Source organism: Gorilla gorilla, chromosome 14 (genome assembly GCF_029281585.2).
Source record: "Gorilla gorilla gorilla isolate KB3781 chromosome 14, NHGRI_mGorGor1-v2.1_pri, whole genome shotgun sequence".
NCBI classification, from domain to species: domain Eukaryota; kingdom Metazoa; phylum Chordata; class Mammalia; order Primates; family Hominidae; genus Gorilla; species Gorilla gorilla.
In genome coordinates, this window is record NC_073238.2 from 34,873,298 (window position 1) to 34,897,650 (window position 24,353).

The 24,353-nt window shown below is 35.7% G+C and overlaps 1 protein-coding gene across 36 annotated transcripts in view; it reads left to right on the forward strand.

Annotated features, from left to right (window-relative positions):
- IFT88 (intraflagellar transport 88) overlaps positions 1–24,353 on the forward strand; it is a 124,836-nt gene that overhangs the window by 13,673 nt on the left and 86,810 nt on the right. For 22 of the 36 annotated variants that reach the window (XR_008670986.2, XM_031001356.3, XM_031001354.3 and 19 more), the window contains 11 exons: positions 1,933–1,995; positions 8,796–8,852; positions 9,924–9,977; positions 10,575–10,638; positions 11,292–11,361; positions 15,376–15,466; positions 16,236–16,340; positions 17,858–17,960; positions 18,674–18,788; positions 20,929–21,157; positions 24,278–24,348. Coding sequence is in view for 35 of the 36 variants with exons in the window: in XM_031001356.3 (XP_030857216.1) it covers positions 1,933–1,995; positions 8,796–8,852; positions 9,924–9,977; positions 10,575–10,638; positions 11,292–11,361; positions 15,376–15,466; positions 16,236–16,340; positions 17,858–17,960; positions 18,674–18,788; positions 20,929–21,157; positions 24,278–24,348 (1,022 nt within the window). In the remaining variant the exon portion in view is untranslated. The remainder of the gene's footprint in view (positions 1–1,932; positions 1,996–8,795; positions 8,853–9,923; positions 9,978–10,574; positions 10,639–11,291; positions 11,362–15,375; positions 15,467–16,235; positions 16,341–17,857; positions 17,961–18,673; positions 18,789–20,928; positions 21,158–24,277; positions 24,349–24,353) is intronic. The other 14 variants (XM_063697180.1, XM_055360140.2, XM_031001357.2 and 11 more) reach the window with 1 other exon arrangement.

The following is a 24,353-nucleotide window of genomic DNA, read 5'->3' on the forward strand; positions in this document are numbered from 1 at the left end:
TTAAAGCACCAGGGACACTTCCTACCTCCTCAGGTTGTTGCATTGTGGCTGCATAATTTAATGTGAAGTGAATACTCAGAATATCAGACCCAAAAATAAATTAGACAGTGAAGTAAAAATAATTTTTGGCTTATGCTTGGTTTTCTTTGATCTTAACTGTAGTAATAACAAGTTCAATAAATAAATGAATTACTTGCAGCAGTGGCTTAAGATATTCATAGAAGATGCAATTTGTTAACAAAGTGGCAAAGAGTTCCAGAAGTTGTATAAGTTTGGTGTTTGTAATTGGAGAATTTGTTGACTGTCCTTTTTAGTTTGTCATTTAGTTAGGATTTACTGAGCTGATTAACCAAATTTTACTAATAATTTAGGAATCTTAAGGGAAATTTTTTTACCCAAAGATCTGCTAAAGTAGAAGTATAATAAATTATGTTGAAGGTTACCTTTGGATTTATACTTCATTCAAAAGTCTTTAGTTTCTGTGGGTAACTGAGAATCGTGTAATTTTATGTAGTTGACATGGAAGGTTACAAAGATAATTTAGGCTGGGCACAGCGTCTTATGCCTGTAATCCCTTTAGGAGGCTCAGGGGTGGATCAATTGAGCTCAGTTTGAGACCAGCCTGGGTAACACGGCAAAATCCTGTCTCTAAAAAAATACAAAAATTAGCAGGTTGTGGTAGTGTGTGCCTGTAGTCCCAGCTCCTAGGGAGACTGAGGTGGGACAATCACCTGAGCCTGGGAAGTTGAGGCTGCAGTGAGCTGTGATCGCACCACTGTACTCCAGCCTGGAGGTTGGAGTGAAACCCTGTCTCAAAAAAAAAAAAAAAAAAAGATAATTTAAAGTAAAAATTAAAGAAGAAGGCTTGTATGCAATAAAACTGTGTTTTAAAAGCACTGTATTAGCATCCTGGTAATATAAACATTTTATTTTGATTATTTTCAAATTTTTAAAAAGTTAATTGATAGTGACTTTATTTTTTATGTATTGTTTATTTTTAAAATAATTGACAAGTGTATTTTTGTGGGAAGTAGATTGAAATAAATCAGAGGCAAGGATGAGAACTGCATTTAATGTGTCTGAAGGGTTAAAGCCAGAGTGTGTGTTAGAGAAGGGGAAGTAGGAAATACAGGATGGTTGGAAGATTGACTGTTGGTGAGACTGGGTGCTTTTGAGAGACTATAAAAGTGGTATTTTGTTCAGGAAACACAGGAACCCTTATATCCTGCCCTTGATTACTGTTCTTTTCCTCAAATTTCCTGAAGGGGAATGTAAGTACATTTCAGGAATCAGCAAAGCAAAATAACATTTTATTTCTACTGAGATGTTGATTCCAAATGGCAGTGCAGGTTGGACTTGTTGAGCCCCCCATTTGCTTAGATTAGCTCCAGTCTGCGTCTCAGACTTGACCTCTCCAGTGAGATGAAAAATCCTTTTCATTTGGGCAGATGGAAATGGCACCAAAGAGAGTGCCCCCTGCTTGTAGAAAATATGGCCTTTTCTATCCTTAGGTAGGGTGGGAGAAGAGGAGAAAGACAGGGGGATGGTGGGGAGAGAGAGAGAAAGAGAGATGTAAATCTCCAATTCCAAGCCACCAGGAAAAAAGAAACAGAAGAAAGGCCACATCCTTGTACACTTGATGTTTCAACCCGGCATTGTGATACCACTCATTAAAACTGTAGCCAATAAGATGTCCATGAAATTGACTAACATGACCGGTACTCCTCATTCTGGGAGAGGAAGGAGGTTTGCTATTCTGGGTAGTGTGAAGTGGGGAGATTTGAGGTAGGAGTCCGTTCGTCCCTACCTAGATGTCAACAGTTGGCAAAAGATGAATTATAGAGGCTCTTGAGTACCAAACAGCAGTTTAAACTTATTTTTTCCCCCAATTCTTACTCTGTGTTGAATGTTAAATTTGTGTTTTCATTTTAGGAATTGGAGAATGATGCAGCTTTTCAGCAAGCTGTGAGGACTAGTCATGGCAGAAGACCTCCAGTAAGTGAAAAAAAATTTTTTTAAATTGTGGTAAAAAATACATAACATGAAATTTACCAGATTAACCATTTTCACCTGTATATTCCTGTAGTGTTAAAGATTATAACCATCATTAAGTTTAGATGGTAGTGAAACAGATCTTCAGAAGTTTTTCATCTTGTATATATGAAAGTCTGTATCCATTAAACAAAAACTTCCCATTTTCTCCTACTTCCAAAGCCCCTGTAACTACCATTCTACTTTCTATTTCTATGAATTTGACTAATTTAGATACCTTACATAAGTGGAGTCTCAGAGTATTTGTCTTTTTGTGACTGGCTTATTCACTTAGTATAATGTCCTCAAGGTTCATCCATGTTGTAGCATGTGACAGAATCTCCTTCCTTTTTAAGTTTGAATAGTATTCCATTGTATGTTTATACCGCATTTTGTTTATTCATTCATCTGTCAATGAACACTTGTTCATTTTTGTTATTCAGTTGTAGGAGTTCTCTATATATTCTGGATATTAATGTCTTATCAGATGTATGATTTGCAAATATTTTCTTTCATTTTGTAGATTGCTTTTCACACTGATGTGTCCTTTGATACACCAAAGTTTTTTAGTTTGATATAGTCCCAATTGTCCATCTTTACTTGTGTTGCTTGTGCTTTTGGTGTCATATTCAAGAAATAATTGCCAAGAACAATGTCATGAAGCTTTTCCCCTATGTTTTCGTCTAGCATTTTTGTAGTTTTAGGTCTTACCTTTAGATCTTTAATCCATTTTGTGTTCATTTTTATATATGGTATAAGATAAAGGTCCAAATTCATTATTTTGCACATGGATATTTAGTTCTCCCAGCACTATTTGCTGTACAGACTGTCCCTTCCCTATTGAATGGTCTTGGCACCATTGCTGAAGATCATTTAACCATATATGTAAGGGTTTGTTTCTGGGCTTTCTATGCTGTTCTATTGGTCTATTTGTCTGCCTTTATGCCAGTAACCACACTATTTTGATTAGTGTAGCTTTATAATATGTTTTAAAATCAGGAAATGTGAACCTTCCAACTTTGTTCTTTTTCACAATTGTTTTAGCTACTTGGGGTCCCTTGATATTCCATATGAATTTTAGGATGAATCTCTATTTCTGTAAAAAAAAAAAAAAAGTCATTTGGATAGTAAGGATTTGATAAGGATTGTATTGAATACACTGGGTGGTATGGACATCTTAACAATATTAAGTCTTTCAGTCTATGAACCTATGAACACAGGATGCCTTTCCATTTGTTTATGTCTTCTTTAATTCATCAATGTTTTGTAGTTTTCAGTGTATCTAGTAAGTGAATTTTAAAGTATTTGAGATCAAATGATTTCTTATGTTATTCAAACTGTAAACATTTTTATTAGGCATCAGAATATTGTTTACCTAAAACATTTATTGTTTTAAAAATATTTGCTTTTCTAATTTTTAAAGTGGCATAAATATTGATCCCTCAAAACATTGGGGCTTAATTTACAGATTACCCTTCCTTGTATTAATATTAATTAATACTCAATTAATTTTCTACGAGTACATGAATTGCTAGAGTAGTTTTTTTCAGTATTAGTATTAAGGTTTTTGTATGTGTCATACAAAGCATAGACATCTGCCTTTCACAGTGCATGAAATCTGCCAAGCTTTGTTTGTAGTTGAAAATAAACAAGGTTGACACTAAGTAGTGAAGTAGAGAAAGTTCTATCCCTAATGTTCTATGTCTAATATTCCTTTTTTGAATGCTGCTTCTCCCTACCTATCTAATACTATACAGCAGTGGCTCTCAGCTGGGGGCACTTGTGCCCCCCCACCAGGGACATTGAGCAATGCTTGGAGAGATATTTTCAGTTGTCACAACTTGAGTGGGTGCTACTGGCACCTAGTGGGTAGCAGCCAGAGATGCTGCTAACCATTCTACAATGCATAGGGCAGCCCCCGGTAATAACGAGCTATCCAGCCGAAACTCCTTTGCTTTAGATGAAGTGTCCTTCTGCTGTTATCTTCCCTCACTTTGTCATGTTCTCCCGTCCTCCCTGTCCTATGTACTTATCTAGCAAAAATAAATCATTGTGAGTAGCTTGCCCATCTCATTTAGGGTAAATGCATTTAGTGTGGTTCCTTGCAATGAGTTTGGCTAAATCACCACACAGGTAGAGGACACAGTCAGTCCTCCACAAGACCACTCCCACTTCTGACACCAACTACAAGTTCATGGTTCCCAGAACCATCCTCAGGCTTGATAATTCTCTGGAAAGACTCAAAGAACTCACTGAAATCTCCTGTACTTACAGTTTAATCATGGGAAGGATACAAATTAAAATCCACCAAGGGAAGAGATGCATAGAGCAGTGCCTAGGAGTGGTCCAAACAGAGAGCTTCTGATTATCCTCTCCCTGTGGAGCAAGACATGGCAGTACCTTTTCCTAACCACAGTGTGATAGTACTTGAAGAGTATTGCCAACCAGGGAATTCTACTCTAGACTTTGGCGTTCAGAGTTTTTACTGAGGCTTGATCACATACCACCCACCAGGCCAACCTTTAGTCTCTAGTCCCGGAGGTTCAGGCTAGTAACTCCAGAAGCTGATGTGTCCCAAAGCTCCCATTGTGAATCACATTGATAGACTGACCAGTGGCCAAAGCCAGGGCAAACAAAGACACTCCCGTCAGGCAGAGCATTTCAAGGGTGTAGAAATCATCTCCTAGGAGCCAACAACAGAGGCCAGACTTCTCTTTGAGTAAAGTTAATTCTTCACTACACATTCTAAAACCCATATTTTATTTATTTATTTAATTCTCTTACAACCCATATTTTAATTTTGAAGTTACCTTCATTATGGGAAGAAAAACCATAGGCTCTGAGTCCTTGCACTAGGCCAGTGATTAGACTGTAAGCTTTTCAGAGAGGCAGATTATCTTATTCATCATTCTTTTCCTTGTCTACTTAAGAGTTCCATACATCTTTATTGACTAACTTAGTAAATCAGTGAACTTTGTCTTCAATTAAGTGATTTCAGGGATCACGTAACAGGTGATAATTTTGCCAGGTGGCCTTTCAAAAGATCTTTAGAAATGACTTTGGAGATTCTTATTTTATAGATGAGGAAACTGAAGCCTAGAAAAGCCAAGGTCTCACAGTTATCTGTAACTGGGATAGTGTGGGGGTCATTTGATCCTCTGTTGAATGATATTTTCATCACATCCTACTTGTTATATTAAATGGGAAAAAGTTTTATACTTCTCATATGAAACATCTTACAGGTTCACTTAAGAGGACAAAATTCTAGGTTGCTCCTAAGGAGCTTACAGTCTTCAGAAGGAAAATTAAATGGACACACTTAGATATTACAAGGCATGAAGTAATAAATTATAATAAAAGAGTATAAATTGCTGTGGAATTTCAAAGAGAGGTTATTTACCACTAGTTGGGAAAATCAGAAGAGATTGCTTAGAAGATAAATTAAGAGTTGATTATTGTGGAATATGTAGAATTGAGATTGACCTTGAGATACAGGAGAAAAGGACATTGCAGGTAAGGGTACAAGATGAATGAGGGAAGAGACTGTAGGAGCTGCCCAATGCTAACAACAAAACACAAAAACGAGATTTAGTCATTAGGCAGTAGTTAAAAAAAATAATGGTCTTCCCCTCAGTTGGTTCTCATGGAAGAAGTTGCAGAGACCCATATCCTTCCTTTTCAGTTTTTTCTTAAGACCTGGAGCCAATCTTATCAAGCATGAGTTTAAGCCCTGAAACATGTATACAAATTAAAATACCTTCCAATGTCTAAAGTTCACCTAACAACTTTATATGTTATCACCTACAATTCAGGCATTTGTTTTCCTACAGAATTAACATATATGTATGTTTTTTCCCGTATTTTTTTTACCTCTAATTACATTTTCCTTATGATTTAGTTAAAAATATTTTCTAATTTCCATGGGTATTTCTTCTTTGACCTGTGGGTTATTTAGAAGTATATTTCTTAATTTCCAAACATAATACATTTTTCTAGTTATCTCTGTGTTACTGATTTCTAGTTTTATTCTTAGATAGGGAACATAATCTGTATGCTTTAAATTTTTTGAAATCTGTTAATGTCCCAAATGCATTCTTGAAGGATATATATGTTCCACGATGGGTACAGTGTAATGTGTCAATTAGGTAAAGTGTGTTAATGGTTTTGTTTAGATGTTCAATATTTTTACTGATTTTTTGTTTGCCTACTGCTTTTTTTTTTTCTTTCTTTCTGAGACCAAGTCTCACTCTCTTGCCCAGGCTGGAGTACAGTGGCATGACCTTGGCTCACTGCAACCTCCACGTCCTGGGTTCAGGCAATTCTCGGGCCTCAGCCTCCTGAGTAGCTGAGACTACAGGCGTGAGCCACCACACCCGGCTAATTTTTGTATTTTTAGTAAAGACGGAGTTTCACCATGTTAGTCAGGCTGGTCTTGAATTCCTGACCTCAGGTGATCCACCCACCTCAGTGTCCCAAAGTGCTAGGATTACAAGCATGAGCCACTGTGTCTGGCCTACTGGTTCTATTTTTAATGAGAAAGCATGATCAATTCTTGTACTCTGGTTGTGGGTTTGTATTTTTTTTAGGTTTTTGCTTTATATATATGGAGCAAAGATATTTAGAATTGCTATATTTTCATAGTAAACTGAGCCTTATATTGTTACGAAGTATGCCTCTATCTCTAGTAATGCTTTTTGTCTGTTTGTAAGATATTAATATGTTGTTATAGCTATACAAGCTCTTTGTCTAGCATTTTTATTGTATGTCTTTCCTGTCTTTTTACTTCCAACTTTTCCATATCAATTTATTTAAAATGTAATTCTTCTTAGCAGCATGTGATTGGTTTTTATTTTTTTAATAGTCTGACAATCTTATTATTTTAGTTAAGTATTTATTCCACTTACATTTAATGAAGTTACAGATTTCCTTTAAATTTGCTATCTTACTATTTGCTTTTTTTTTTTTCCTGGCTCTTGTATATTTCATTTTCTCTCCTTACTTGCCTTCTTTTTTGCTTGTTTTTTATTATTCCATTTTCTTTTTCTGTTATCTTGGTAGTTTACGTTCTCTGACTATTCTTTTAGTGTTTCCCTAAATATTATGATACTCATCTTTAACTTTTTAAAGTCTAGTATAAATTAACAGTTTTACTACTGCCTGGACAGTGCCAGGATTTTATATTATTTTTAGCTATTTTTCAGTTCTAGAATTTCCATGTATATTCCTTTTTTATAGTTTTTAGTTCATTTTCAGTTGCTATTACTAATCTTTTAATTTATTGATCATGTTAAGCATAGTTATGTTAAAGTCTATGTGTGATATTTCCATTATATGTACCCACTTCTGAATTTCTTTCTATTCTTTTGTTTATCTTGGCTTTTGGTTAGGTAGTCTTGCCTCTTGTATGTCTGGTTGGTTTTAATTGAGAGACATTATAAATGAAAAATTTTAGAGATACTTTATGGCTCTACGTCTGCACTACTCAGTATGAGAGACACTAGCCACATGAAACTATTTACATTTACATTATTTAAAACTAAAATAAATAAATTCATGTTGTACTACTTACATTTCATATGTTCAACAGCCTTGTGTGGCCAATGGCTGTCTTATCAGAAAGGGCAGATATAGAACTTTTACATCACTACAGAAAGTTTATTGGATAGCACAGTGCTAGAGGATCTTATCTTTCACTGGAGAGAATTTACTTTTACTTATGGTACTAGCAGCAGTAGGAATCCATGATCACCTTAATCCAGTCGGGTTTGAGATGATTCTGAATTGGATGTCAGCCCTTATGAGGGCTAGTATACTATTATTTACCTTTTAGTCTTAGGGTGTAGCCTTTTGAGATCACAATCTGAAGCCTGGAGGATTACCGGGCTGCATTCTTGGCAGGCCCTCATCGCCAGTGTTTATCCCCTCAGGCTGTGAGTCTCAAAAGCTGTGTCCAGTGTCTCAGACTTGCCTTTGGAATTAACAGATGCCTCTAGGAGGAAAGCAGGCCTAAATGTGGGCTCACCTCTCTAGCCTTCCCGTCTCTTCTTTATTTTCAGACCTTGTATTTCTTCACTGTCTTGATGGTTCTCTAACGTATTCACACTTAAAAAAAAATATTTTGACCCCATGTATATTTTTTAATAGTTCTTAGTGAGAAGGTTTTTAAAAACAGTCCATCATAGCCGAAAGTAGAATTCCTCTGTGAGTGATATTTAATAAATATTTCTAACAGTTCTGCCTAACAACTAACATTTTTAGTATACTTTCACCGATGTGCTCCTATTTGATTCTAACTACAATTTTGTGATCCATATACTTTGTATTCTTATTTAAAAGATGAGAAAACTATAGGTTCAAAGAGATTAAATAAAGGTATCTGTTATAGGGATAGCTGAGATTCAAACCCAAGTTCTCAGACCCCAAATCTTGTGTCTGTTGTTTGGTCTAGTGGCTAGCAGTAATAATTATGCAATAAAATGTTTAATTCGTGATGGTTGCAAGCATGAAAACAAATCTTTCTTATCGGCACTTCAAATCATTCAAAAGTCCCCTTTCTCCTTTAAAATGAATTCCAGAATGAGTCTCCTTCTCACATAATTAAAATACCTGAGCTCCCTAATATTTAAGATAATTTAAAAGAAATCATTCTAAGTATTATAGAAATATTTCTTTATTTATGAGTCTATATTTTCTATTTCTTTTCCAGTTTTCTATTATATAGCTCAGTCTGAATCCTGTTAACTATGTTCTTTTTCCTCCCCAAGATAACTGCTAAAATATCAAGCACGGCAGTTACTAGACCTATAGCTACTGGATATGGGGTAGGTTTTTGTAAGCTGAAAATATTAAGATGCTTTTTCTCATACAATAGTTCACTTTAGGCAGTTCTGAATAATTTTATTATATCTTAGGTCATAATCCAAATATATTTTCCATTTTGGATACTTACAAACATTATACAAGTCTAGTGTGATTAATAAATTTGAATATTGTAGTCATTTTGATTTGTAAGTATTGGAAAATGTTTTATTACCTTTTTCCATTTGTAAACCCTGTGTTCGCTGACTTCCTTTCATTTTCTACATGATACAACCAAGTCTCGTGTATTCCATTCATATATTTTATGTGAAGTTAGATTTTATATAAATGTAATAGTGTATATAATTGGGAAACATTTACTAATTAACAAATATAAAATGTAAGAAAAGTGTTTCAGAAGTGTGTATTTGGGTCTTATATTAGAAGCCTTTGGGGGAAAGATACATCAAACTCTAAATTACCTGTAATTTGGATGTTTTAGCTTATATGAAATAACAGGAATGAGAAAAATGGAAGAATTAGGTGGAATAGCTTTTCTTAGTCAAAAAAATATCTTCAGAACCTAGAGGTCCAGGGCGCTTGCCTTTATAATGTTCCTTTATATGAGTGAAGAAAGTAGCCTTGTACATAATATAAACGTGTGTCATATGAAACATGCTTTTATTAGTTAGCCTGAGTGTGTATTACTCATAAATTTGATTTTTGGTGGTGTTTCAGAAAAACAGCAAACTTTTTCCATGAAGGGCTAGGTATTTTAGGCTTTGCAGATCATATGGTCTCTGTTGCTACTATCCAACTCTGCATTTGTAAAGCAAAAGCAGCCACAGGCAATGTGCAAAGGAATGGGGCATGGCTGTGTTCCAGTAAAACTTTATTTACAAAGACCATGGGTTGTAGTTTGCTGCTCCCTGTTTTATAGTTTTATGGTTTTACCCTATACGCCCAGGAGGTACAAGGAATAAATTATGTTTGTTTATTTGCCGATAGAATGAAGAAAACTTCTATAACTTGGTTTAAACATTTAAGGTAGATATTTTTAGGAATCTTTTTAACTGAACTTTTCTGTTTACTAGTCCAAGACATCTCTGGCATCATCAATAGGAAGACCAATGACAGGGGCTATTCAGGTATCTCTATTGCATGCGTGTTCATTTTGTGCCTTTCTTGTGACTTGGAATTTACTACCAAAGTTTTTTTACTTTATTATATTATTTTAAAATGTTAAAGAAGATATTACTTATATAGTGACCCAGATTCTTTAAATTGTGGGCGAAAGTCTAGACTGTTGTAAATCTTTGAAGGCGAGGTCTCTTTAGATTTATTTACTCAGGTATCAGATGAATTCCCATTGGGGTGTGGACATAGAACTTATAATTGCTTATATGATGTATTCTGGGGCCCATTTTTCCTGTTACCATTTACAACAATTTCTGTGGTTTCTCTCATAGGCATGTAAGAGACCAACCAAAAGTAAGAGAGTAGCTGGCTAATAAGCTGATTAATTTTTTTTAAAACTATAGCCCAGTTACATCAAAGAATTGAAATTGTAAAGGGGAGAGAGGACATGATTGATACATGAGGAGGTAGAAGTAAGGAGTAAACGTATAGTGATTGAAAATCAGCATTTTTTTAAATAGGGCTATATTAAGGTGTGTGTAATGTGCAGAACTGTACATAGGAGATAGATCTTATTTAAGAATAAATGATTCCCATTCTCTTTAAAGGATGGAGTTACTAGACCCATGACAGCAGTGAGAGCAGCTGGTTTTACCAAAGCAGCTTTGAGAGGTTTGTTACACTGTCTCTACTAATAATCTTTTTTGGATCTTTTAATCTTTTACCATTTTGTGATATAAATATTACTGTCATTTTAAATAAAATCTAACAATGCCATTGATTATAAGATGCACTGATATTTTAGGTACCATTAAGAAAGGAAAGGGATGATGAAAACCTTCTACATATCTGTTGGGGTGGTAATTAAACCATGGTGTAATTTGTCAAAATGCGTTGAAATAATATGTAGAAAGTTAAATGATAATTTAAAAATAAAATTATAACAAAAATTAATGTTTAGTATGCCAATAAGGAAAATTAAAAAGCCAATACCAGGTTATAAGACATGTGACTGATAATTTAGAGTTGATAATAGAGATAGATCACTGTGGAAGAGAAAGTAAATGCTGAGAATATCTTATTTTTGTTTTTAAGTTTAACACATGTATTATTTACATAGCTTTATATGTGTTAAAAATCTTACCAATTTCCCAGTATATGAAATGTTTATGTAGACACAATGTTATCTCCATTTAATAAATAGATAATTGAAACCATTTAATAAAGAGGTAAATGAAATAGCTTATGCAAGGTTTTATATTTTCATATTTTCTTCGATTTTGCTGAGTTACAAATTGAATATTAACTCTTGAATTGTGTCTCAGGCTCTGCATTTGACCCCCTTAGTCAGTCAAGGGGCCCTGCTCCCCCTTTGGAAGCCAAGAAAAAAGATAGGTATGTAAGTCCTTATGTTGTTGTTTGTTGTTGTTGCTGCATATTTTAAATTTTTATTTTCCAAATACATAATTTTTTTTTTGAGATGATATCTCACTCTGTTGCCCAGGCTGGAGTGCAGTGATGCGATCTTGGCTCACTGCAACCTTCATCTCCCAGGTTCAAGCGATTCTTCTGTCTTAGCCTCCTGAGTAGCTGGGATTACAGGTGCCTGCGACTACATCCAGATAATTTTTGTATTTTTGGTAGAGATGGGGTTTTGCCATGCTGGCTAGGCTGGTCTCGAACTCCCAATCTCAAATGATCTGCCAACCTCAGCCTCCCAAAGTGTTGGCATTACAGGCGTGAGCCACCACACCAGCTCACATAATTACATAATTATGTGAATTCCATAAGAATTACATAATTATGTGAATTCCATAAGAATTACATAATTATGTGAATTCCATAAGAATTACATAATTATGTGAATTCCATAAGAATTACATAATTATGTGAATTCCATAAGAATTACATAATTATGTGAATTCCATAAGAATTACATAATTATGTGAATTCCATAAGAATTACATAATTATGTGAATTCCATAAGAATTACATAATTATGTGAATTCCATAAGAATTACATAATTATGTGAATTCCATAAGAATTACATAATTATGTGAATTCCATAAGAATTCACATAATTATGTGAATTCCATAAGAATTACATAATTCTTAATCTTTAAAAAGTTTGTGTCAGCAGAGTAGTAAACAAAAAATCATCCCTAGTTGCCAGAACTAACAAAATTAAGAATAGCCGTATGTATTCTGTGCAATTTTATTGTGATATTATATGACTTGAAGATATGGTCTAATTTTTTATCAGGGCCAGTATTGAGTCTCCTGACAGCCAAATGGGGTTGTAAATGTTGTAAGATATGATTATCTGGAGAGGACGTTTCAAGGGAAAAAATTAAGAGAACACATATGAAATTAATTTGTCATATTATTGAGAAATTTAATTTTTTATAGAACAAACTTAATTTTGTGCTAGTGGCTAGACAGTAGCCAAAAAGCTATGGTATACATTTAATTATATACATCTGCTGGTATCCAAGTACCTTGATGTATACATTTTACAAATAGTAATAAAAGCTAACATTAACTGAGTCCTTGCTGTGTGCCAGGCACTTTTCCAAGTACTTTCCCTATGAAAACAGAGCTATTACTCTCACTAGTTTATAAAGAGGGGAGCTGAAGCCCAGCTATCTTAACTTTCTAAGGCTAGTAAATGACAAGGCTTAGATTCAAACCCAGTTTTTCTAGTTCCGGAGCTTGGGCTCTGGAACTAGAACTGGAATTAATCACTATACTGTTTTGCTTCTATAGAATATATGTTTTTAAATTGTAATTCTTTTTTTTGTTTCTTTTTTTAATTTAAATTGTAATTCTTAAACCCAGTATTTAGGCTTTCGTGTAAATTACATAATTTCCATTTTTGACTAGCAAGGAACCTCTATAGACAATCACGTTATTTTTTATCTTAATTAATGACAGCACATTAGCTAATAAAAGCATTTTTTATTTAAATATTATGTCATTCATGGTCCTTTTGGCTGCTAATAACAGAAAACATGTTTAAAAAAAAAATAAGGACACAGGCCGGGCGTGGTGGCTCATGCCTATAATCTCAGCCTTTTGGGAGGCCAAGGTGAGAGGATCACTTGAGCCTAGGAGTTCAAGACTAGCCTGGGCAACATAGCGAGACCCCGTCTCTACAAAAAAATTAAAAAATTTGCTGGGTATGGTGGCACACACCTGTAGCTCCAGCTACTCAGAAGGCTGAGGTGGGAGGATGGCTTGAGCCCAGGAGGTGGTGGCTGCAGTGAGCTGTAATCATACCACTGCACCACAGCCTGGGTGACAGAGCGAGACCCTGTCTCAAAGAAAGACTTAAAAAAAAAAAAGACATATACATAATTAACAAGAAAATTTATTATCTCACATAATAGGAAGTCTGGAGGAAGGGAAGTTCTGGGGATGGTTAATTTAACTGCTCAGTAACATCATCCCTGGTCCAGCTTCTCTTTGTTTCCCTTGGCTTTCCCCAAGCACCTGCCGATCATTATGATGCCAAGAGAGCGTTGAGAGTTCAAAATCTCCATGTAACTGATAAAGTCTAGAGGCAGAATGTTCCTAGTCTTAGGTCTCTTAAAAAGCCAAGAAGATCTTTCTAGCAGCCCTCTACCTGAAGCAGATATGCCTTCATTTCTCAGTGTGGAATGCATCAAATGCTCGTGGCTGAACCAAACACTTGGCAAAGAGAATGAGATTCTCTTGACTTGCTTAGCTTCTGCATGCAAAGAAGAAGGGCGGGTGGCAGGCTCTGTGTGGGTAGGTAGCCAACAGTGCCTGAATATAGATTGCATTTTTTTTGCATTTGATGGGGACAGGGTAAGTTACTTTCAGTGTCTACATAAAGTTCTCTTACAGATTTTTAAGTTTAAAATTCTATGTTGATATTTTGAATTTAATAATAAAATCTGTAAGCAACATTTAAGACATCCATTCAAGTGTTTCAGACAACTAGAAAATAGAATTCTATATTTCATGTAACCTTCATAAAACTACCATCTGTTATGCTTACTGCTCAGTTAGAATTTTACAGATCTTTATAAACTAATAAACTTTGTAGTCTTAGTCCCAGGTTTCCTCAAAGAATATAATTTTATAGAAAAAGTTATGCTGCTCAATTTATTTCTATATACTTTTATAAAGTCCATTTGTAGAGAATTAAGAGAACTACTATCTATTCTGATATAGCCGTAGTAAAATTTTATTTAGGCATTGATGTGTATTCAGAGTATTGTTGTATTTTGCCAAAAGAAAGTGGTAGCAAAACAACATTACTGTTATTTTGAAAGATAACTGATTTGGGAATACTTGATTTGCTATTAATAGAGCCAGGATTTTTAAACTTCTTCACCTCATTAGAAACTTTCTCTATGGCCAGGCATGGTGGTGCACGCCTATAGTGTCAACTACTCAGGAGGCTGAGGCAGAAAGATCGCTTAAGCCCAAGAGTTCAAGCCGTAGTGCATTATGATTGTGCCTGTAGATAGCCACTGCACTCTAGCCTGGGCAACATAGCAAGAACCTGTTATTTATTTTTATTTTTTTTTATTTTTTTGAGGCAGAGTCTTGCTCTGTCACCCAGGCTGGAGTATGGAGTGCAGTGGCGCAATATCGCTCACTGCAACCTCTGCCTCTCAGGTTCAAGCGATATTCTCCTGCTTCAGCCTCCCAAGTAGCTGGGATTGTAGGTGCCTGCCCCAACACCCGGCTAATTTTTGTATTTTTTAGTAGAGACAGGGTTTCACCATGTTGGCCATGCTGGTCTCAAACTCCTGACCTCAAGTGATCTACCTGCCTCAGCCTCCCAAAGTGCTGAGATTACGGGCAGGAGCCACCACGCCTGGCCATGTTACCTATCTTGACTGTTGTTATTATTTTACTATTATGAATAATTACATGATGTAGTTGTTAAAAACAGTACTACATTTGCTCTTTAATACCATGTATACATTTGTCTTATCTATAACTACTCTTAAAGTTTAAATGCACATCGTTCAATGTTGAAAGTAAATTAGGCTGGGTGTTGTGGCTCACACCTGTAATCCCAGCACTTTGGGAGGCTGAGGAGGGAGGATCGCTTGAGTCCTGGAGTTTAAGACCAGCCTCCCTGGGCAAGATGAGGAGACTCTGTCTCTACAAAAAACAAAAACAAAATTAGTCATGTATGGTGGCATGCACCTGTAGTCCTAGCTACTTGAGAGGCTGAGGTGGGAGGAGATGACCTGAGCCCAGGAGTCAAGACTACAGGCTGCAGTGAGCTATGATTGTGCCACTGCACTCCGGCCTGGGCAACCAAGTAAGACCTTGTCTGTAAAATAAAATAAAATAAAATAAATTTTAGTATAGATTTTTAGAGGTCGAAAGATTTAAATTGTACCTGCTTTTGTCTTTAATAGCCCAGAGGAAAAAATAAAGCAATTAGAGAAGGAAGTAAATGAGTTGGTAGAAGAAAGCTGTATTGCCAGTAGTTGTGGAGACTTAAAATTGGTAAGTTCATAAACAAGATTCGAAATTATGAAGCATTTATAGATGTATGTCTGCTTTTATACATACACCATATGTATAGACAAATATTTTTGTTTGCCATTGACTGGTCTTAGGATAAGAAGCAATTATTTTGAGAACCAGGAATTGTAACTCAGTTTCATAAATTTGAATGTCAGAATAATTGGCTGGTTTTGTAATTTTTGACATTGGTCTTTTCAGTAGGGAAAAAAATTCTAATGTATTGGTATACTTAACTTGGCAGCCTGGTGGACTATTGGATTAGATAGCAATATGCTGCTGAAAGGTGTAGCTACCATGAGCCACACACAGTACTAGGGCTGTTTTCTTCTTGAAGTCTCACTACTATGAAATATTTTTTCCTAAGTAAACTAAAAAATTAGTTTGCTTTTTGGGAATCTAACTTTGCTTCTTAAGTATCAATCTTTTCTTTTAATTTGCTTTGTTCATGTTACTTTGTCATATCATATAAATATAATTTCCGTGAGTTATTGGATTAATGAATACCATTAGAAAGAAATGTTCACTTTAAAAAGCTGCTTTTATTACTCATAGAACTGGGGCTTTTTTTGTCATTCTGAAAAACAAAAAGTCCCTTTCCAAGGGAAGTTTCTAGTAAGAGCCCACAGGGGTGTCTTGAGGAATCTGAGGATAGAAAATGAATTCATCCAACCTTCATGTAGATATTTCTCAAATGCATAAAAGTTGATGAACACTCAAAGGAATTTACAAGGTATAAATCTGATTTCAGGCCTTAGAAAAGGCAAAAGATGCAGGAAGAAAAGAGAGAGTCCTGGTGAGACAGCGAGAACAAGTTACAACTCCAGAAAATATCAACTTGGATTTAACTTACTCAGTAAGTATTGAAATATAACACAATTTTTAAATAAAATTTTGACTAGGGTTAATGGGTTCCAGAGTCTTTTTTCTTTTATTTTTAAAATCTTACTGGTCTTCAGGTGCTCACAATTAGATTAATAATAATCTTTAGTTCATAAAACACTCTTTGTTTTGTGCAAAGAGCTCTTTTATTTAGTTATTTAACTAGTTATTTTAGGCTGGGTGCAGTGGCTCACGCCTGTAATCCTAACACCTTGGGAGGTCAAGGTGGGAGGATTACTTGAGCTCAGAAGTTTGCGACCAGCCTGGGCAACATAGTGAGACCTCGTCTCTATTTATTAAAAAATATGTAGCCAGGCGTGGTGGCTCACGCCTGTAATCCCAGCACTTTGGGAGGCCGAGGCGGGCAGATCACAAGGTCAGGAGATCGAGACCATCCTGGCTAATATGGTGAAACCCCATCTCTACTAAAAATGCAAAAAATTAGCCGGGTGTGGTGGCGGGCGCCTGTAGTCCCAGCTACTTGGGAGGCTGAAGCAGGAGAATGGCATGAACCCAGGAGGCAGAGCTTGCGGCGAGCCGAGATCTCGCCACTGCACTCCAGAGCCTGGGCGACAGAGCGAGACTCCGTCTCAAAAAAATATATATATATATATATTTTGATAACTTAGTAAGTACCTGCAAACCTACCATGCAATGGCTCTATTTCTTGAAGAGCACTAATTTTAATGCTCTATCAAGGTGGTTATTTTGATGAGATTGTAATGTAGACTTTTCGGTCAGTGATTTTCAAGAACTTTAGGCATATAAAATAATGTTCTATGAGGATAGTGGGGAAAAAAAAACTAATGCCTCTAATTTCTAGCAACATTTATTCAATTCTGAAAAGACACCTCCATAATGTTTGCACTTCTGTTTAAAAGGGTGTATTTTCAGTGGGTAAAGTTTTCATATACTAAACACATAGGAAAAAAAGGGCGTTTGAAATTTTGAAATGTTAGATGCTTACTGTTTATAGCTGATATTCTACGATTCCATGAAATCTTTCAGAGATAATTTATGATGATCATTTTTTACCTTTAGGAACATAATTTACTATAAATTAATTACTTAAATTGTAATTTAGTATATAGAGCTTACTATACAGATTCTTCTGATAGACTTTAAGGTTTAAGATATTTCCACATTTAATTTATATTTAGTTCACGATCTTGCTTATTTCTTTGATCACCAGCAGCATTAATGATACACATTTATTCTTTGTAGGTCCTCCAGAGATTAATAGATGGCAAATACTACTAAATTAAATAGAATACATAGAAAATTAAGGTGAAATTTAGAGGACAGCTCTTCTTTTTTTAATGTTCATTTGTAATGCAAGATAATTCTTTTGTTTACTTAATTTCATAATTGGCTGAGTATCTTGATATAAGTAGCTAACTTTGTTATAGGATTTTAATCTCTAGAAAGATTATAGGTGAAAGGGGCCTAAAGTGGTCTTATGTGTCTTTTCTATAATACTTTCTTCCTTAGGTTCTTTTCAATTTGGCCAGTCAGTATTCAGTTAATGAAATGTATGCCGAAGCACTTAACACTTATCAAGTTATAGTGAAAAATAAGATGTTTAGCAATGCAGGTAGGTGTACATAATCAGTTTTTCCAATAGATGTAATTCTTTCATAGTGTTAATTTATGTCTCTTCATTTTATGCTTCCTTAAAATGAAATGATCTATGCTCTAAACAAATCAGTATTTATGATAGGGGTATCCTGCTTAAACATACTATTTATATAAAAATCCTTACAGATGAAGAAATATAGTTAGTATGAGGTATACTGCCTAATAGTAAACAAAAAAAAATGTATCCTGTTATCACAAGTAGAATGAGCCATGGCGTCCTCATAGAATGTGCTTTTCCTTATATAAATTTATCCCCAAGAGATTATAGTTTATATTTAGCATTTATATTGTGTAATTTTTTGGTAGCAGTATTAATGTTTATCAGAATGTCGTTTCCTTTAATATTATTAAAATGTATGTGGCATTCTTGAGTCTAACTTTTAAATGTCTTTAAGTTCCATGTTTTCTTAGAAGAACGCACAATAATGTAAAGCACAATAATGTAAATCAGTTGTTTTCTAGCCATAGTTTCAGGAATCTGTCTTAAGTTCCATTTCTTCACAGGAGGTAAGTTTGAAAAGTATAACTGTTTTAAAATTAGAATTTTAGATAATATCTGAGACTTCATAACTGAGAAATGCTTCAGAGAATATGAATTAAAAGTCATCTAAAATATCAAAGAGTGAAAAAATGAGAGTATTATACATTCATTAAATTTTTTTTAATTAGGAATATTGAAAATGAATATGGGAAATATCTATTTAAAGCAAAGAAATTATTCCAAAGCCATTAAATTCTACCGAATGGCATTAGACCAAGTTCCAAGTGTCAATAAGCAGATGAGGTAAGTTTATAACAATAGATAATAATTGTAAAATTTAAGTGTTTTTCTGAAACAAGATAACTCTTCTGACCTGTTTTCAGTGGGTTGAACATTTCGAAGTGTTTGTACATGAGATTTATACGTGTAGTATTTTGATCTGTTCCCTTCTTACTACTTGTACACATTTTTATAATGACAAGTTAAAGGTTAAAGCATTGTATATGATCATATGAAATAAAACTAAGTGACCAATAAAGGGGTTAACCCTGAAGGCCATTACTACCCTGATATAACTTAATGCGGACACAAAATCATAATAGCAGTCCTCCAGAACATATCAATACAAGGCTAGAAATTAAGCTCCCCTTACGTTCTTGCTGTAGCTTGAGAATGAAATAGAGAAAAGGATTACTTCTGAGTCTTCTAGAAGAGGGGGAAGCTGGGATATTTTCTATTATAATATTCAGGAGCAGAAACAGTAAGTTCTCTTATGGTCTAGTGATAATTGTGGGGACATAGGAAGTTTCCAGGATATTTACTGATCATAATTTCCCCTAGGCACAGTACAGTTTCTCTGTGAAAGTTAATTTATTTGCAATACCATCTTTTAAGATCATTCGTTTTTGAATTTTACATAATATCTCATTATCATTAGCAAATATTATCTAACTTATAGAACACAATGCCCTTGAAGTACTTTTAAGCCAGGTGAGACCAAGAATTTGAGCATTTTAGAAAAAAAAGAGTATTGAGTAACATATATTAAGTGCTTCATAATCAATAATCAAGACAATGGGTGCTATAATAATTCAGTGGAAGAAATCATTATTGAGAACAAGAATGATCAAGAAAGGCTTTATGAAGGAGGCATACTTGATATTGACTCTTTAGGAGAAGAGAAGGGATAACATCTGAGAAAAAGGCAACACCTGAGACGAGTCAGGGAAATAATAGTCTTTATGATCTGATCAGAGAATTATGAATAAACTAATTGAGTTGAAATAGAGGGATTATATTGAGGAGTGTTTAGAAATAAGGTGGGATCACATCCATTAGAATGGCTCCAATCAAAGAAACAATAAGTTTTGGCGAGTATTTAGAGAAATTAGAAACCTCATTCACTGGAGATGTCAAATGGTGCAGCTACTTCGGAAAACAGGCAGTTAGCTAAAAAAGTTAAACACAAATTTACCATGTGACCAGCAATTCTGCTTTTAGGTATATACCCAAGAGAAATGAAAATATAGATTGTCACAAAGGCTTTTACACAAACATTCATAACAAAATTATTCATAATAGCCAAAAAGTAGAAACAAGACAAATGTCTACCAAGTAGGCAATGTATAAATAAAATATGGTACGTATTCATACTATGAAATGCTATTTGACAAAAAAAGGAATGGAGTACTGATACATGCTACAAAATGGAAGAATCTCAAAAAATTATGCCAAGTGAAAGAAGCAAGACAAAATATCACAAATTGTATGACTCCATTTATGTACAATGCCTAGAAGAGACAGAGAGACAGAAAATAGACTAATGGGCCGGGCACGGTGCCTCATGCCTGTAATCCCAGCACTTTGGGAGGCCGAAGCGGGCAAATCACCTGAAGTCAGGAGTTCCAGACCAGCCTGACCAGTATGGTGAAACCCCGTCTCTACTAAAAATACAAAAATTAGCCCGGCGTGGTGGCATGTGCCTATAATCCCAGCTATTCAGGAGGCTGAGGTGGGAGAATTGCTTGAACCCAGGAGGCGGAGGTTCCAGTGAGCAGACATCATGCCACTGCATTCCAGCCTGAGTGACAGAGAGAGACCCTGTCTGAAAAAAAAAAAAAAGACTAATGGTTACCTAGGGCTGGGGATAAGAATGAGGAATGACTGTTAATGAGCACAGGTTTTATTTTTAGGGTAATGGAAATGAATTAAAATAAGGATGTGGTTATAGTTCCACAACTATATAAATACAGCAATAATTATTGAATCATATACTTAAAATGAGTGAATTTTATGGTATTTATATAAAGCTTTTATCAATAAAGCTTTAACAAAACAAAAACGAAGTAAAGTGGGAGAGGAAAAAAGAAAACTATTTGTGAATGGTTTGGATGCCATACTAAAGAGTTCAGAATTTTAAAGCTAATCCATGTCTTTCTTTTAGGATTAAAATAATGCAGAACATTGGAGTTACATTTATTCAGGCTGGTCAGTATTCAGATGCTATTAATTCATATGAGCACATAATGAGCATGGCACCAAATCTGAAGGCAGGCTACAACCTAACTATCTGTTATTTTGCTGTTGGAGACCGAGAAAAAATGAAGAAGGCATTCCAAAAATTGATTACTGTTCCATTAGAAATTGATGAAGATAAATATATTTCACCAAGTGTGAGTATGAAAAAGACATTTCTGTAGCCACTTCCCACTTATCTGTGCTTTTCTGTTTTCAGAATGAGAAAGCCGGAATAGATGACTTCTTGGGTTTTTCCCAGGCCTGTATCAATGTGTTTTATTATTGATGTATTTCATTTTTTATTTAAATTGGGTTGAGAATGAGACTCTATTGAAATGGGGTAGAGATTATGGTTAAAACAGACTGCACAATTTTAGTAAAAAGAATCATTAAAAATAAGATTCCATGTCATTCATTAAGCATAATATCTTTTTTTTTTTGAGACAGAGAGCCTGTCTTCCAGGCTGGAGTGCAGTGGCGCAATCTCAGCTCACTGCAATCTCTGCCTCCCAGGCTTTGGCAATTCTCATGCCTCAGCCTCCTGAGTAGCTGGGATTACAGGCATGCACCACCATGCCCGGCTAAGTTTTTTATTTTTAGTAGAGAAGGGGTTTTGCCATGTTGCCCAGGCTGGTCTTGAACTCCTGGCCTCATGTGATCCACCTGCCTCCACTTTCCAAAGTGCTGGGATTACAGGTGTGACCCCGGCCAAGGGTAATATCTTGACCAAGAAACCTCCAAATCCTTATTTCACCTATTAAGAGCCATTGTGGAGCAGAGGGAACCTCAACTGTGTATAAATATATCAAGAGCGAAGGCTGGGCGCAGTGGCTCACACCTGTAATTCCAGCACTTTGGGAGGCTGAGGTGGGCGGATTGCGAGGTCAGTAGTTTGAGACCAGCCTGACCAACAGGGCGAAACGCTGTCTCTACTGAAAATACAAAAATTAGCTGGGTGTGGTGGTGGGCGCCTGTAATCCCAGCCACTTGGGAGGCTGAGGCAGGAGAATTGCTTGAACTTGGGAGGTGGAGGTTGCAGTGAGCCGAGATTGCGCCACTGCACTCCATCCTGGGTGACAGAGCAAGACTCTGTCTTGAAAAAAAAAAAAGTGAAATAAATTCCTTATCCTTACTCATAGAGTGGAACATAATGCAATTATCAAAAGTCACATTTTCAGACACCTAGGGAAATATTATATAATGTTAAGTGAAAACATACAGCTATGCACACCTATACATGAACATAAACTGGAAGAATTGACACCAATATAAAACAGTAGTTTCTGAGCTATGAGATTGTAAATGCTTTTGAAATATTTTCCAGATTTTTACAAATAAAATATAGCATACTGTATATTAGTTTAAGGAAAACCATATGAAATTGCCTCTATTTGTAGATAAAAATGGTACATTTTCAATTTCACAGAGTTGAACTTTTAATAGATTTTCTTAATAGATTATATTAGCTGGGCATGGTGGCGGGTGCCTGTAATCCCAGTTACTAGGGAGGCTGAGGCAGGAGAATCACTTGAACCCAGAAGGTGGAGGTTGCAGGAGCCAAGATCGCACTATTCACTCCAGCCTGGGTGACAAGAGCAAAACTCCATCTCAAAAAAAAAAAAAAAAAAAAATAGATTATAAGAGTACTGTAGCATAGTGGGTAAAGAGTATAGGCTCTGAAGCCAGATGCCTTGGCTCTCCTACTCAGCTCTTACTCTCCTTGTGTCTCAGTTCTTTTATATATGTAATGGGATTAACTATTATAACCTATCTTACAGGGTTAAGGTGAGGATTATAGGTGAAGATTAAATGAGTTAATGCATGTGAAATGCTTAAAATAGTACCTGGCAGCTGGGCACAGTGGTTCACACCTGTAATCCCAGCACTTTGGGAGGCCGAGGTGGGAGGATTGCTTGAGCCTGAGAGTTCAAGATCAGCCTGCGCAACATGGCGAAACTCCATCTCTACAAAAAAATACGAAAATTAGCCGGGCTTGATGTTGCACACCTGTAGTCCCAGCTACTTGGGAGGCTGAGGTGGGAGGATCACCTGAGCCCGAGGAGGTCAAGGCTGCAGTGAGCCGTGATCACACCCCTGCACACTAGCTTGGGTGACAGAGTAAGACTTTGTCTCAAAAAAATAAAAAATTAGCCAGCCTGGTGGTGTGCACCTGTAGTCCCAGCTACTCTGGAGGCTGAGGTGGGAGGATCATCTAAGCCTGGGGAGGTCAAGGGTTTAGTGAGTTGTGATCACAACATTGCTCTCCAGCCTGGATGACAGAGTGAGACCTTGTCTCAAAAGTAAAATAACAAATAAAAAAATATATATATTAGCCAGGCATGGTGGCACATGTCTGTAGTCCCACCTACTCGAGAAGCTGAGTGGGAAGATGGCTTGAGCCCAGAAGTTGAGACTGCAGTGACCCATGATCATGCCACAGTGCTCCAGTCTGGGCAACAGAGCAAGACTCTGTCTCAAAACAAAACTAACCAAACAAAAAAAATGTAGTACGTGAAAGATAGTTAAGTGCTGGGCAAATGTTAATTATTATATATTATTTTCATATTGAGAAAAAATAATATATGTTGTAAAATCATCTGTGTTTTTAATGGGGAGTAGAGATATGGATCATACTAAGTAATTGATGATTGAAGCATTTATATTTGAGTTTAGAATTAAAGTATTACATATTTGTACTAACAACCCCAGCTTCTGTGTACTTGGTCCTAATCTTTCCATCCTGATCCTTTTATCAGCTTCTTAGAATAGTTTAGTTCAATGGAGAATGTGATTGGTAATCAGAAATATGAAAAAAGAAAGTTCTAATTTACATAAGGGAAAACAGAAGGATTAATTTACTCTCCCTTTTTTAAAACTAATTAGTGGGGAGGCTTATTGGAAATTCAAGTTCATGGCTGGACATGATGGCTTATGCCTATAGTCCCAATACTTTGAAAGGCTGAGGTAAGCAAATTGCTTGAGCCAAGGAATTGAAGACCAGCCTGGGCAAAATGGTGAAACCTCATCTCTACAAAAAATACAAAAATGAGCCAGGCATCATGGCATGCCCCTGTAGTCCCAGCTACTTGGGAGGCTGAGATGGGAGGATCACCTGAGCCCAGGGAGGTGGAGGCTGCAGTGAGCCATGATCATGCCACTGCACTGCAGCCTGGGCAATAGAGTGAGGCTGTATATCAAAACAAAACAAAACAAAAATTAAGTTCTTGCTGTTTACTTCTGAATTATTCTTTTTTTCTTCCATTTTATTTTACCAGGATGATCCTCATACTAACTTAGTAACTGAAGCTATAAAAAATGATCACCTTAGGCAAATGGAACGTGAAAGGTAAT